The 15,431-nt window shown below is 47.6% G+C and overlaps 1 protein-coding gene across 5 annotated transcripts in view; it reads left to right on the top strand.

The window, feature by feature from the left end:
• TRABD2A (TraB domain containing 2A) overlaps positions 1 to 15,431 on the top strand; it is a 78,751-nt gene that overhangs the window by 7,072 nt on the left and 56,248 nt on the right. For all 5 annotated transcript variants that reach the window (XM_066988250.1, XM_066988248.1, XM_066988246.1 and 2 more), the window contains exon 2: positions 777 to 1,334. In XM_066988250.1, the coding sequence (XP_066844351.1) occupies positions 777 to 1,334 (558 nt within the window). The remainder of the gene's footprint in view (positions 1 to 776; positions 1,335 to 15,431) is intronic.

Genomic DNA, 15,431 nt, shown 5'->3' with positions numbered 1-15,431 from the left:
TATGCCCTGGAACCACAGGCTAGATTTGGCCTGTGGAGTTTCTTTAAGTATTTTCCAAGGTATTACATATGCTTCTCTCCTCCTTAACAAGAAGGAGAATTGGGCCAATGGGTCATGTCTTTGTGTTTATCTGCCATGTGCCACATGCTTGTAAAACAGTATTGCTACCTGCTCCATCAAGACTGTCTGCCAAATTATATCTTGTGTTACTGATTTGTTTAGAGCCTTGTTCAGAGTGGAAAGTTCTCCAGAGATGCTGCGGCACCCTCTGAGCGGGTGTCACGGCAGTTTCTTTGAGGCAAGCCTTGCTGTGCTGAAGTGAGAGGTCCCTAGGTGAAGATGACTGAAACCTTGCTGACCCACTCTACTTCAGCAAAGTGATGGCAGCTTTTGACTTGATAAATGGTGCAAGCTGGATAAGTATGCTGCCAAGAGCATGGCCTGCTTGGGCTGTGCCCTGTTGCTAGTTTTGGCATACGCTGGGGTGATGAGTTGGGATGCCGTTTCTGTTGAGCAGCCGTGATGCTGCCTTTCAGGAGGAGAAAGCTGGGGCCACGCTTATTATGCTTTTAATTAATGAAAATTGATTTTAAGTCTCAAGGCCTGAGAAGGGTAGTCAAAAGGACTCTGTATGAGCGAAGCCTCTTCAGGGAAAGTCCATGCTGGCAAGCTGTAGAGCCAGGTGGCCTGCTGGTTTGGCACTATGTTTCCCTTGAGCTGGGGGCCTGGCATGTATGTCTGTCTATACTCAGCTGTGTCTCCCTCTACCCCGGCAGAGCGAACTGAACTCCTTCCTGTGGACCATCAAGAGAGATCCCCCATCTTACTTCTTTGGCACCATCCACGTCCCGTACACCCGTGTCTGGGATTTCATCCCAGAGAACTCCAAGAAGGCCTTCCAGCAGAGCCACATTGTGTACTTCGAGCTGGACCTCACTGACCCCTACACCATCTCTGCCCTCACCAGCTGCCAGCTCCTGCCGCAGGGGGAGAACCTCCAGGACGTGCTGCCCCGTGACATCTACCGCCGGCTCAAGCGACACCTGGAGTACGTCAAGCTCATGATGCCATCCTGGATGACCCCAGACCAACGGGGCAAAGGGCTGTACGCTGACTACCTCTTCAATGCCATTGCTGGCAACTGGGAGCGGAAGAGGCCAGTGTGGGTGATGTTGATGGTGAACTCTCTGACGGAGGTAGACATCAAGTCGCGAGGTGTTCCCGTCCTGGATCTTTACCTGGCCCAGGAAGCAGAGCGGCTGAGGAAGCAAACCGGTGCTGTGGAGAAAGTGGAGGAGCAGTGCCACCCGCTGAATGGGCTGAACTTTTCCCAGGTGAGATGGAGAGGCCTGCAGGGTGGCACGGGGCGCCAGGCTGGCTGCGGTGGAGGACATCCTGGCAGCAAGGGCACAGGGCAGGGGTGTGGGGAAGGTGCTCTCCACACATGCCACCTGGAGACTCGCGCTTGTTCCCCCCAGCCCACGCCTCTCCCTCTGCCCTGGGGAGAGTTTCCTAACCATAGGAGTACAGGCCACATCCTAAATTCGTTTAGAGCTGGCCTGGGGAAATCCCTCTCCTCTTCCCTGGGAAGCCTCGGGCAGGCTCCACCCTGAGTGACACTGGACCTTTGGATGTCTGCTCTCTGACCCTGCCAGGCGCATTCACAGCAGCAGCCTGGGGCAGGCTGGGACTCAGTGTCTAAACTTGCTTTTGTAATAGCTAGTTAAGGAGAAAGGTGTAATTGCCTGGGGGGAGAGGGGGCACCGTGAGTAAATTTGGGGCGAACTGCTGGTTGCAAAAGTAGCTCAGTGGACTTCTCAGTGCCCTGAGGAATAGGGGCCCACCCTCTTTATTGGAAAGAGTGTTTTTTTCTTCCTTCTTTTTTTCTTTCTTTTTTCTCCTTTGAAGCCAGGTGAGGGTCAGTACTTCCCTCCTGTCGGGGGCTTCATGGGTTAGTGCAGGCTTTTGTGAACGTGTGTGTTCAGACCAGCTGCATTTTAACACAGGTGTTCATGCAGTGTCATGCCAGGCAAGCTGAACAACCTCAGATCAGTCATGGGGTCTCCCATCTGGACTAACTATGGCAGGGAGCAGTATGTGCTGTGGCCCCAGCCTGTTTGGTGGGATCACAAGCATCCAGAAGGTCATCCTCTGGCCTGGGATAGCTTTGCTGCAGGAAGGTGCCGTTTGAGGGAGAGAAAGCAGCACGTGCTTAGGGACAGATGAGGCCTGGTGTTGCAGCATACCCTGTTAGCCCAGGCTGGAAGGACCTTTTGTCTTGCATCTGGGGAGCACTACTGATGCCTGGCCCTTCTCCCTGCATCCTGAGGCCTGTCCTGTCACTGCTGCAGTCTCCCCATGGTGGAATTGAAGGAGCAGAAGGGGAGGTGCAGCCCAACAGGGGCTGGGACAAACATCAGGGATGCAGCCACCCTGGCCAGTCTTCCCTGGGCCCACCAGTGCAGGGAGCAGAGGGTGTATCACTTATACAGTCCTTAGTTGCGGGTGAATCACTCTCACTTCCATCATTTGGAGCTCAGCAGCCCCTCTGCAAGTCTTCAGCCTTGCTTATCTGTGCTCCGAGTCCCTGTGCTCTCACTGTCCGCTCTCAGCTGCTGCTGCCCCAAGAACAGGCCGGGCATTCCCATTTGCTCCACCTCCTATCTGGCTGAGGCTTTATTAACATCATTCCCTGTGTTTTTCTTTGGCTGGCAGTGCCCCTTTGGTTTAGCACATTAGAAAGGGTGGGCTGTGTGCTTTCTCCACTGCCTTACAAGGCGGTGGCAGGGAGGCTGGAAAACGTAGGTTGCAAATCACGGCCTGGTTAAGCCCGCGCAACTGTTGACATTTACTTCGGGCCTTCACACAGCCTTTTTCAAAGAGCGTCTGTTGGTGTGGTGTTTTCCAAGCAGGAAAAATATCAGCCAGGAAGCCACGTGGGGTGGGGACACAGACCTGCAGCACACAGAGAGTTGCCCAACCTTGTGATGTTGACTGAAAGCCTTGTGAGACGTCAGAGCCCAGCTGAGGGGGTCAGGGTAACCAGCACTGCAGAGGAAACAGCTATTGTGAAAAACCACAGCCTTTGATTGCCCTGCTAAGTGGGGGAGTGCATGTGAGATGCCGCTCCTCCCGTGCCTACTGTTTGGGCAAAGCAGCTGACCTGCAGGGAGAAGGAGCATGCTCTCCCGTGTGGGAGCAGGTCTGGAGCAACTAATGCACCGTAAATTCACTCCCTTCCTTCTGCCCACTACTAACTTTCCCGTACAGGCAAGCTTGAGGAAAAAGAACCACAGGATGTTTTTTTTTTTTTTTTTTTTATGTTTCTAAGCCAATTTCATGGTTGTTTCACATCCTGACTTGCGAACTGCTATGGTTGGCAATTCTGTAAATCCTTGATTTAAGAGCTTTCTTCTCAGTTTGTTCAAGCAGTTGAGTTAATTATGTGTTTAATATAAATCAAACAAAGACTTTGAAATAGGCTCTTTGAAATTGATTTCCTTTGTTTTTATGCCACTATTTGGGAACCCCCAGTATCAGACCACTTCTGTGTCTGCCTTTCAAGTGAACAACAAATACACAGGGATGACTTATAAAACTCTTAGGAGAATGAGGATGCAAAACCATATAGAGTGGTCTAATCCTTTGAAAGCAATGCTTTTTGTTGCAGCAGAGTCACAGAGAGATGATTTACTTGGCAGAGTCACAACTTTAGCACTCTCAGTTTACATTTTTGCACAAGGCTTGCTCTTTCTTCCATTTGTGATGTGCTCTGACAGCTGGTTGTGCTACCTGGTGATGAGGACTTGCAAGCAGTATGTTGCTATTAGCTAGGTCCCTTTTTGTACCTGTATGATCTGAGAAGGCCTTGTTGGTCTGGTTTTACAAGTGCAGATGAAGGTTTGAAGCAGTTTAGCATTGATTACCTCCCTGGGGCTGCACAACTCCCAGGAACTGCAGGGTCCAGACAAACCCAAGCTAGCGACTTCCCTCTTCTCCCAGTGTGGAAGGAGTAAGCACTCCCTGTCATGGGGCTCTTTCTCTTTGGCTGTACTTATTCCAATTTCCTCTTTATCTTTTGTTTTATGACTCTCTTATTTTACCTGCCAAGTCTCTCTGTTATTGCTCAACTTGGGCTGGCTGCCCACATAGCTAGGATGTAAAAGTATCATTTCTATATGGTACATCATGTTGTGTGCACAACCCATACAGTATTTTACTGCCTCCTCAATCCCTCTCTCTTGTTCCAAGATCTAGGCAACTTTGGTGAATATGGGAAAGATCAGTGTGTCTCCATGGTGGGGTCATAGTGTCTATTGTCCTGTTCCATGCTGATGTTAGGGTGGTTTGTATCAGACTTTCTTCTTCCACCCCACCTCCTTTCATTGGCAGTGCCTCTCTTGTTGCAATACCCTACAAGGATGCAGGTTTCTTTCCTAGTTCCATCAGGGCTTCTAGCAGTTTTTTGTGCCTAAAAGTAACCTGCTACATACTGACTCCCAGCCCTGGAGTGAGTCCCTCAGACCTCCCAGCTGCTCCTTTACAGTTATGCATGTGCTATGTGTTTAGTGGATTGGAGGTGTTACTGCTCCAGTGTAAAGACTCTGGAGCTTTGCTTTTGTCTCCAGCCGTAGTGTTGTGATCATCAGTTTGGTACTGGCTCAGAAAATGAGCTGGCCTTGGCCAGTGCTGTGCCATGACCTTGGAACTGTGCTTTGGCACACTTGGGTGGTGCCCAGGCTTTTTGTCTCCAGGTTTGAGCTGGAACGGAAGAAGTTTGGACTTGTTGTGTCTATCATCTGCATGGGACCAAGGCATAAGCATGTAGACACTTCTCAGCCAAGGCCTGGCCAGTCTGGCTTCTGTAAGATTGAGACACTATTCATGGAAGACCTTACCTCCTAACAGTTCTTGATTTGGTAAGTGTTTTCTCCACGTTTCCGTCCTATATCTGGACCTTGCCACAGTGTTCTGATCCTACCTGAGCATCAGGGTGCATAGTTGCATCTTCAAAGGTGCTTGGCTTTTGCTAGTTGGCAGCAGAACTCAGGGAGCCCCTAAGGACTGAATGCTCCTGAAATGCTGGCTCCAGCTCTGGGACTGAGCACTTGAGACTCATCTTACATCTTTCAAACTCTTCCCTGTATAGTTGGTTGTAGAAAGAAAAAGAAGCAGAAGCCTGAAAGGTTGATCGTCTTGCATTAATTAGGACATTAATTGTTCATATCTCTACTCAAAGTAACCTCTGCAAGCAAAAACAAAACAAACAAACAAACAAAACAAAACAAACAACAACAACAACAAACACTGAGAGGTTCCTGCCTTTCTCTGAAGGATTTCCATGTCTTTCAAGTTCTGGACCACTGACACAACATTTAGAGCTGTAGACTCCTGCTTAGTAAATATAAACCTCCTGACATAGTCATTTTTCTTGTTTAATTTATGCACCCTTGAGTGCAAGGGTCCCCCTCAGTAGCCAGTGGTATAAAACTATCATTTAGGAGCAGCCCACATCTCTGTGGATAGTTTGGAGCCAAGAGACCCCTGCCTTGTTAGGCATGGAGCAGGGAGGTTTTTTTTGTTGTTGTTGTTTGTTTGTTGTTGCGGTTGTTTTTTTTTTTGTTGTTGTTGTTCCCCCCTTTGCCTTTATAAGGAAGATAGAGAAACAGCAGTGATGGCTTGGAACTTGCCCTTCACTTAAAAAAAAAAAAAAAAAAAGATATGAAATTGGAGAGAGTTGTCCGCTGTTTACAAACCAAGGGCTTTTTTTGCTGCATTGAGTTGATAAATTACAATGTCTCTCTTTAACTTGAGGGGTGAGGAGGTCAAACTTTGTTGTGTTTCCATTCATGAGATCCCTCTTCAGTATCGTGTTTGACAACAGAAGTAACAGAGCGTCTCAGAGAAAGGAAATGCAAGGAGGGACACACAGTGGGAGCTGTGCAAGGAGCAGTTCAGATCCAAACTTGAAGCAATGAGCAGAGCAGTGGCTTGATGAAAGAGCCTCTCAAGAGAGGAGCACTCACTGCTGAGTGAGAGAACAAGTCTGCTCTCCTAATGTCCAGGGTTGTGAGCTTGCTTTTCACCCTTCTTCCTGCCTTCAGGATCCTGAATTCCATTATCTCATGGTCACTGCCACAAAGGCTGCCTTTGACCTTCGTATTCCCAACAACCTTCTCACTGTTGGTGAGGAGGAAGTCTAGCAGATCACCTCTCCTTGTTAATTTTTCTTTCACTTGGAGGAAAAAGTTACCATTAATGCTCTGCAAGAATCTTCTGGGTTGCTCACGTCCTCCTGTGTTGTCCCTCTGATAGAGACTGGCGTGGTTGAAGTACCCCATGAGAACCAGGACTTATGACTGTGAGGTTGCTCCTGTCTGTCTGAAGAGGGCCTCATCTGTTTATTCTACCTGGGTAGGTGGCCTGTAGCAAGCACCTGTTATAATGTCACCCAGCTCTGTCCTCCCTTTACCTCTAACCCATAAACTCTGTTGGCTCCTCATCAGGAGATGAGGAATAGAGCAGCTGAGGCAGAGCTACTCTAGCTGCTTTCTTGCATAAAAGAGCAACATCTCTCTTCCTCTCCCCAGCCTGTCCTTTCCAAAGAGCCTGTATCATTTCATTACAACATTTCAGCCTTTGGAGCCATCCCAACTCCTTGATCCTTTCCCAGCAGTGCACGTTTTCTATGCATTAGCTGTTCTCTCAGCTCTTCCCAGGCTTTCCGTGGTTGAGCAGCATCTGTCTTGCATTGTGGCAGTCGTGTGTGCCCAGTGCTAATGTCCCTGCCCTCAGCTTTACTTCTTTATGCATGTCAATATTTTCTGTGGCTCATTCAGAGACAGTAGTTTTATGAGAGCTTATGCTTGGATGATTCAAAGTCCTTTTCACTCTGACTGCTTCCTAGGAAAGAGAGAGTGGTACCCTTATTATCATGCTGCAGTCCCTGTTCTGCTCCCTTGCCAAGATGAACTGCAAGCCAGCAGACAATCTGTTTTAACAAGAGATCTGGACTGCGCAGTACCTCTGCTCTGTTCTCCTAATTATTTTGCTCCCCGAGCTTTGCTTTATTTGCAAAATCCACTAATGATGGTTGTTTTTTTCTGTGTGTTGTGTCCGTTCCACACACACAGATACACACACACCCGGGATGTTGATATGTATGTTGAATACTGGAGGACAAAGGACTTCCCCTGCAAAGATCATCAGTAGATTACACAGTTGTTTCTCATCCGCCATTACGTCTTCAGTTCTTTTGTCTACCATTTCTGTTTTCCCCATCTTCAGCACATGATTTGTTGGTTTTGAATTTCTGTAAATTCCTACCGCCATATACTCTATTCAGAAGTCTGCTCATTTATGCTATTGCCATTACTAAGTAAGCCTGCAAGCTTGTAAAAAGCTATCAAGATTTGTAGATGGAGTATGGTTTCCATCTGTCCTTGTTGACTCACAATTTTCTGTAATCCTATAATTATTTCCTATAATCTTTATGGAGGCTTTTCATTAGTCCCTTTCATTAGGAAGGTTGATTTGCAAGTAGGATGAGGAGCCCGAAACACAATCTCCAGATATCTGTTGCTTTATCTGGTCTAACAGAGAGGAAGCAACACAAATAATTCTTCACTGTTTTTGGCAGCAGGAAGGATTGGGTCCCTCAATAAAATCCAGGCAGCAGCCTTAGCAGGTAGATGCACATTCACACAAGGAATCATTAATTTCCAGCATGCTTGGATGATGGATGCTTGGTGAACAGAAGTGTGAGCCGTTTGAAAGGGATTAGGCAGATCCCTGGAGGATGGTCACACCAGGGAGCCTCACACATGTCCCAGATATTGTCTCTGATTCAGGACGTGCCTCAGCCTCTGGCAGCATGAAGTGGGGACAGGTGCCAGGAGAAGAACCGCTCTGTCGGTGTTCTGCTGTGGTTGGAGATAGGGCACTGGGCTTGTGCACCCCTGGGCAGGCATGGGGAGGCTGTTCCCAAAACATAACAGGCATATTTTCCAGAGGGGTGGCAGTGGTGAGCAGCTGAAGTGAAGGGCCTAACAGCTCCGGAGCAACGCATGCAATGCTGGTGGGGACAGTGCGTGTGCAGCCCCTGGGCACTGCCAGGTGTCTTGCACCAGGCTCGCCTGGTGCCATTCCAGCAGCTGGGCTCTGCTGGGTGTGCGGGCCACTGGCTGCCCACAACGCACTGCAGGCAAGCACCCGTCTTCCTCCTGGTCCTCCTGCTCGCTTCCAGAACAGAGACACCACAGAAGGCTGGGCTTTGCATTGTTATTCCCCACCCCACTGAATGTGCTGTGCCCTAGGAAAGCAGTGGCTTGTCTTTCCAGGAGGCCAGACAGTACCTGGCTGGTACAATGTCTTTTTTCTTTCCAAAGCCTGACCATAGCACTCATGATGCTCCTGGTGCATTCACTGCTGTCCACCAGCCTGTCCTAGAGAGCCAGCAGTGTGAACTTGGCTTGCACAGCATGCAGTGCCAGTTTATGTGCTGGCTCACAAGGATGGATGCTTGGAGACTGAGCTGAGTGGGAATGAATGAGTGGGATGCTGAGTGCACCTTTCCAAATGTGATCTCTGCATAGTGGATTGAGTTGGTGGAAAAGCAAGCTGATGCTAGGCAGTGTAAAAGTTGGTACTCAGACATAACAGCTTCCAAGCTCCACGGGCTCACTGAGAGCAGGAGAAGAGCTTGGAAGTTGGTGACAAACAGGCCAGCTGATACAAGTTTGGCAGTGTCCTTGCCAAGGAGCACGAGTGCTCAGAAATCCACATTTCACTCCTCTTTATTAGGCTTATTCTTTTCGAGCAGAGATCAAATACAAGAAGACAAGACCGAGCCTCACACCTGAGGGAAGACAGCACGGGATTGCATTACTGCGGCTCTCTGGCTTTACTTCTCCAGTGTGCACCTTGTGGCATTTTGATGAGCTTCCCACAAACTCAGAGGAAAGGTTTGGACTTCTTGTGGAAACCAACTGTATAAATAAATAAAGGAACTCTGAACCAGCAGCAGGGCTGGAGCCCTGCAGTGATGTGTGCTGCTGGATGTGACCCAGGGCTGGGTGTTGAGGACCCTGATACTGATAATACATCCCTGCATCCTCTGACTCAGTATAGGCAGAATTTTCAGTGATTTCACATGGAAACTCGACTCCTGCTGGGAGTGGTGGATTACCTACTTGAAGATTTTCACTTCTGTAAAAATTTTAACTTTTATTTGGATGTTGCCTAAGCAACTCCCTACTTCTCTACCTGCAAACCTTTCATTGTACCATTGAGATCTGGCTCCCTGGCACACCTGAAGATACAGCATGGAAGTCAAGCTTTTTTCCTGCTTTAGGCTTCCTTTCTCCTTGCTTTGCAGGGGAGAGCTGCCCAAATCACTCAGGCACTCAAAAACCTCTGGCATCTTCCTGCAGTTTTACCCAGCAGAATGCTTTGCACCCAGAAGGACATATAAGTTACCTCAAAATCAGTGGTAAAAAAGGCTAAAGCAGCCTAGCTCTCCACAGTTGCACAGGATCAGCACAAAACTAACTGTCCCAGGTCTTTTGCTGTACATCCTGGGGCTGTGGAGCTTTTGGAGGTTGTGTATTGTAGCTGCTAGCATGCTTGAGCAGGGCTGTCTCAGCGGGGAAGACCAGCTCTCAGCCAGCACCGGACAAAAAGGTTTGCTACTGATGGACTGAGCTCAGTTTTGGAGCTCTTACCTTATTCTGGCCAAACCAACTCATTCTGCTGGGAATTTGCAGCAGTATGATCATCCATGTGTACTGGTTAACTTCAGCTTTGTGATATCCCATGCCTATAATCTTACAAGAATTCTCCCTGGCTTCCATATATGCCTGGGGAGATTTCTGACCATGAAGAATTGGGGTATATGCTAAAGTGCAAGCGTGCCAAATTCCTCTGTAGTTCTTTGAGAGAGTAGTTGAAGTCCTCTTGCTGTTGATACATGTGTAAGAATGGTCTCTCAGGATTTTTAGGGCTGAGGCTTCTTTACCCAAGTGATTGCAGACATCCTGAGCTGAGGTGTATATATACACTCCTTGGGACTCTGGCATGTATCTGTTGGCCAGGTGGTGTCTTGCCTTGGTGAGAAGCCTGTAAGTGTGCATCCCCGTTCCTTCCAGTCTGGTGTCTTGCTCCCAGCCCCTCACCAGTTTGTGCTCTGTGATAACCTGAGTGTTTGAACAAATTGCGTTGGGTACATTTCCAGTTTCCCACATGCCTTCGCAAAGGCTTGATCCTGCAAAGCACAGTGATGGAAGGAGTGGCTGGGAGCTGCTAATACAGGCATTATTGCTAAAAAGTAATAATAATAATAATTATTATAAAAAATCATACAATACAGCCCAAGGCTGCACTCCTGGACAGTCTCTGCCATGCAGGCAGCATACAGTAACTTGTTAAGCTAGGGTAATTTGATCACAAGTTTCAGCCTTGGGTGAATTTATAAGGCCTGTTTATTGAGATAAATGGGCTATTGTTACAGATGGGGTCTGGTGGATGAGCTGCATATTTGGGATGTTTAAAAATAAAGCATCTACAGCCATGCTTTCTAGGAAGCACAAAATGGAGAAAAAGGGGAGGGTTACACTGTGAGTCTTTATTTGCTCTGAAGCTGTTGGCAAGTCAAAAGATGATGACCTGGAGAGCTCGGGGTTGTAGCTGATCAACACCACCGCAGGGGACAGATCTACTTGTTAGCAGTATTGCACACGTTTATGTGAGCAGCTCCTTAAAATTCTGCCAGAGAAAAAGAAAGAGAAAAAATGTACTTCCATTTGGGTTTTTCAAGCAGGTTTTTACAGCACTGGAAGAAACTTTCTCCTGACATCCTAAAAAGCATAGGTGAATAGCAGTCTGTCCAGAAGGTATCACAACTGGCTTGGAGTAATGCAATTTTAGACCCCATCCAACTTAAAAAAAATTGATTAGGAACTGAACTGGAAGAATGTTTGCTTAGGTACAAGTAATTGTGACTGAACTTAATTTGCAATGTGAAAAGAGAATATATAGTCTCAACCAGTAATATGTATGATTGATGCTTTAAAGGGGCCCAATTTCCCCAAGCTGAAAATAATTATAGGCCAAATAAAGTGGGAGGAAAAACTCAAGCATAAAAATGTGAATGATAATTGGTAGTTGTTCAAGAATCCTATATTAGATCCCTGAGAAACCACGATTCTGCATTTGCAGCGATGACTTCTATAGTTAAAAAAAGCTGTTTTGGTTAACAGAGGAGATGAAAGCAGCAATAAAAACCCCAAAATACAATGAATGGAAAAATAGAGGAAGCAAAGTAGACAAGTAATCTGCAAGGAAATGCAGACAATTGATGAGAGAACTGGAGAGAACCAATGAAGAGCCTTTGGGCAGTGGGTTTGGAACAATAAGAAGGGATTCTTTAAATGTATCAGGGACTCATGAAATGCTAGCAGTGGTAGGGGCTCCATACTGAATAGGGTTGCAGAATTGTTGCTTATGAAGTAGACAAGTCAGAAATAACCAGTAACTGTTTCTTGGTCTTTGGAAAGAAGACGACGTTGCATTCATAGCGTGGTCATAAGGGAGTATTTTCTGCTCCAGTAAGAAATTAGTTCCAGTAATTAGGAAAAATATTAAATGTCAGTGTTTTTAAATGTACAAAACATTAACAATGGTTAACTTACAGTCCAGAATATTCAGAGGGTAAGCCAAGAAACTCTTTTAATCATTAATATAAGTGCTTGAAAAAATTCAGGGGAATAGAAAAAAGCCACTGTGTCAGCATTATTCTGGGACAGTGAGTGGGTAGCTCGTCAGGCCAACCAAACCAGTTTGGTCAAAGCATGAAAAGGCTGATAGGCACTGGAGCTGGTGAAGAGCTGAACAAAGGCAGCACGATGATAGCCAGTTTCTCTTGTAAGGGAAGTGGGCCTTGTCTGGCTTGTGGTCCCAGTTTTTGATACGAATTTTGATGACAGAATTCGTCATGCTGACATAATTACACATTGATTTGAAGGCTTCTGACCTAGTTCATGGTGATACTCTGGTATAGGAGTACACACTATAAAAATCAAAGTGACCTATTGCAAATGGCCCAGGAAAAGTGACCATTCTCATGAAATGGCTGCAAACTGGGAGTCATCCTCCACCAGGAAGGAGAGAAGTTGGAAGCTGTTCGTACAGAAGGACCAAAGGTATCTATTCACGGCTCTGCTCTACGCAGTGGCTTTGTGAGTGCTGTAAATAACAAATAATGTTTGCTCAGAGATGCAGGCCATGCAGGAGATGGAGGGGAGGTAAACAAGAGCAGGTCAGATGTGGGAGCAGTCCTGAGCCACCCGGAAAGCTGGGCTTCTCTGATGCAGCCACATACAAGGCCATACATCTAGGAGCAAAGCATGGAGGTCAAGCTAGCGTGTCTGGGGGCCGTATCTGAAATGCACGGGGGCTTGGAAAATATCTAGCCAAGGTGAGTGACAAGTGCAGTGCCGCAGCTGGGAGGGAGATGGCAGTCTTCGGAGGGGTGAATGGTGGAAGCAGGGGAGAAACGTGCTAGGGAGCCCAGTCCTGGTGCCGTCACTTCAGGGAGTACTGAAGGACTCAAACAGGGTCAGAAAAAAGCTACAAAATCAATTTGAGGTCTGAAGGACGCCAGTACAAAAGGGCAATATAGAAACTTGATCTATAAAGTTTGTTGTAGAGAAACTGACAAGCCATTCATGAGCATGGTTGGGTGTCTGTCTGAGGGAGAAGGAAAAAGCAACAGAAGACCCAGGCCTAGTGGCCTGTCTGCTGAGGATTCACACTATCAGGCCGGAAAATATCATGGATTTTTAGTGGAGGCAATTAGCCGGTTGAACAACTTTCCTCAGGCCCTGGTGGAATTGCCATCATTCAGGCTTTAAATCGCCACCAAATAGCTCTCTGTAAAGTAATATTTTTGCCCAAAGAGAAAAGATTGCTAGGTAGAGTTCAAGGGCTGCTGATGCATACATGGAATCAATGTACGTTTCATTCTGTCTTATAAAATACTAATTTGGACATTTAGACATCTGCAATTAAGGCTAGACAAGCAGTTTCAAGCAGCCTCCAGATTCTTGATCTTTTGTGCTTATTTGTTTATCTATTTTTGTAGTTCTTTATCTTTCAGGCTAGAGCTTTGTAAGTTTGTTTTCTGTGCTGCTGTGACTGTTTTCATGCTGACCTGAAGCCAGCCTGTATTTTCTTTTGTCAACGACAGGTAGGAGAAGAAATTGTTGTGGAAGAGAGGTACTGTGACTTGAGAGTGGGAACAAGTGGAGGGAGGGCAGCCGTAGCTCAAAGCTGAGTGCTTTCTGCTTTACATCCTCTGCTCAGGGGCTGAGATTTCAGCAGCACTGCGACAATGACACAAAGTGGAGAGGTCTTGTGTGTGCTTTACCTACTGGAGGCCGTGCTATCCCGCTGCAAATACCCTTCAGCATCAAGCAGATGCATGTGCATGTATGAGCAGGACAAAAGACTTGCTGAGCTTTGTTCAGTGCTGCAACACCTGCAGAGGAAGACCCCGGTGGAGCCATACTGCTGTCCCCGTCTGGTGCAGAGCAGGGATGGGGAGGTAGGTCTCCAAGGCTGGCTGCCATGGGAAGCATGGCTGGTGGGCACTGAGCACCCTGAGAGCATGCAGCATAGCAGCGCTCCCCTCTTCTTCACAAACACCCCTGCCTTACCCCTGTGCTGTCAAGTCGAGGGCTGGGGTTTTGGTACGTGACCACACAGCGCTTGCTGTGGGCTCCGTTGGCTTGCTGTTGACTGGTGGCATGGAAAACAAGCAGCCGGGTCCCCTTTAGTCCAAGGCTGTTCTGGAAGACCAGAGCCTTTCATGGATGTTCCTGTGAAAAGGGCTTGAGTCGGTCCTCAGAGCGTTTTGTGGTGCTTACTGGGATAGTGACAAGGACAAGCAGACACTGATGGGGTGCAGGTGAGAAAACGCAGCATCAGCGATGCTGATAAATAGCGGGAGTCGCTCTTCTTGTTCGTGCTGTCTGGGAAACCTACAGCATGTCTGCACAGTAACATTGCAGTGATTCCTCTGAGAGTAACCCAGTTTCCTTTGCTTAAAATTTGGTGGTTATTTTATGCTGGTGGATCCCCAGACACTGCAGTGAACTGATCGTGGTGACTTGCTGTTACCTGCCTAGCTACGCAGTTGTGAACCCTGTGCCTGGCACTTAGGGTATATGCTAGAGATCTCTGGAGAGGCTGTCCACGTCTGCACAGAATGGTCAAATGTCTGTAGAGCTGCTGCATGGTGCTAGATTTCCCCAAATAAGGGGGTTTGCCATGTGATGTGAAGCCAGAGTGGTAGATCCACAACGTGCCTGCCAAGCCAGAACAGTCTTGGCTTAGGAGAGACTGCACAAAAGGAGTCCTGCAGCTCCTGAGTGGTGCCCGGAGGGACCTGCATAGCCTAAAAATGTGAGCTGCTTCAGAGCTGCTTTAAATTTTGCAGGGAAGCTACCGTAAGCTGTGGTGACATTTTCCTTTTCTTTCTCTGTGACCAGCCTTGGTGAAATCCAGTGAGCTTGTAGCTGCTCCTCTGTGCAGGCGGTGGGGCTGACCCTTGCTTCTTGTCCCTCCCTGCAGACTGCTTCCCTGCAACATGTCCCAGAGAGGCAAGGCACCCACTTCACCTACCAAAAAACTTCTGTTTGCAGGGTCCTGGTGCTATCACGTGGTAGTGCCTTGGTCATGCAGATTCACATCCTGAAAACTGTTTACTAGGTCAAATACTCAGTGATTGCAAATCAGCATTGATTTTTTTTGTTTTGTTTTTATTAGAAATATGAGTTTGCCACTCTCACTTTTTAGTCTTTGTATGAGTACCCATACCTGACATTTGGACGGGCTCAAACAATCTCAGCTTGTCAGAAAAGAGACTCCTGTTTCCTGCTCTGTCAGATCAATCAGCTTTCCCCTGTTTTCACTGAAACTTCACTATTTCACCAGTTCATGTGGTCAAGAGCCTCAGACCTAGGGTTAAGAAAAATGCTGTACAGTTCCTCTTTCCCTTGACTCACGTTTTCTCTCTCCTCCTCCCCCCCCTCACCCCATCTCAATATAAATGTGGTCTGGGGCACGCTTTGCTGCTGATGCAAAAGCTAATGCTGCTTCACAGCGCCAGTCCCTGAGGCATGTGTGCTGCGTGCAGCAAGAGGGAAAGGGACAGGGATCTGTGTTATTCCTGCTCTCTTCCTTGTACTGTTGCTCTGCTCCTCCAGGGCTCTGCTTCTCAGAAACTCTTGGTCGGCTCTGGCTCTCCTGGCACCCTGGTACCAGTTCAGTATGCATGTTCCTGCTGCGTCGTTGCTTTCCTCTCTTCCTCGGAACTCCACGGCATTGGGAAATAAATTCCTGTTCCCCTTCAGGGCAAGCACTTTCCTTTCCTT

This window comes from Anser cygnoides, chromosome Z, assembly GCF_040182565.1.
Source record: "Anser cygnoides isolate HZ-2024a breed goose chromosome Z, Taihu_goose_T2T_genome, whole genome shotgun sequence".
Classification (NCBI taxonomy): domain Eukaryota; kingdom Metazoa; phylum Chordata; class Aves; order Anseriformes; family Anatidae; genus Anser; species Anser cygnoides.
Note: the sequence above shows the minus strand (reverse complement) of the source record. Positions and strands in the feature narration are given on the sequence as shown.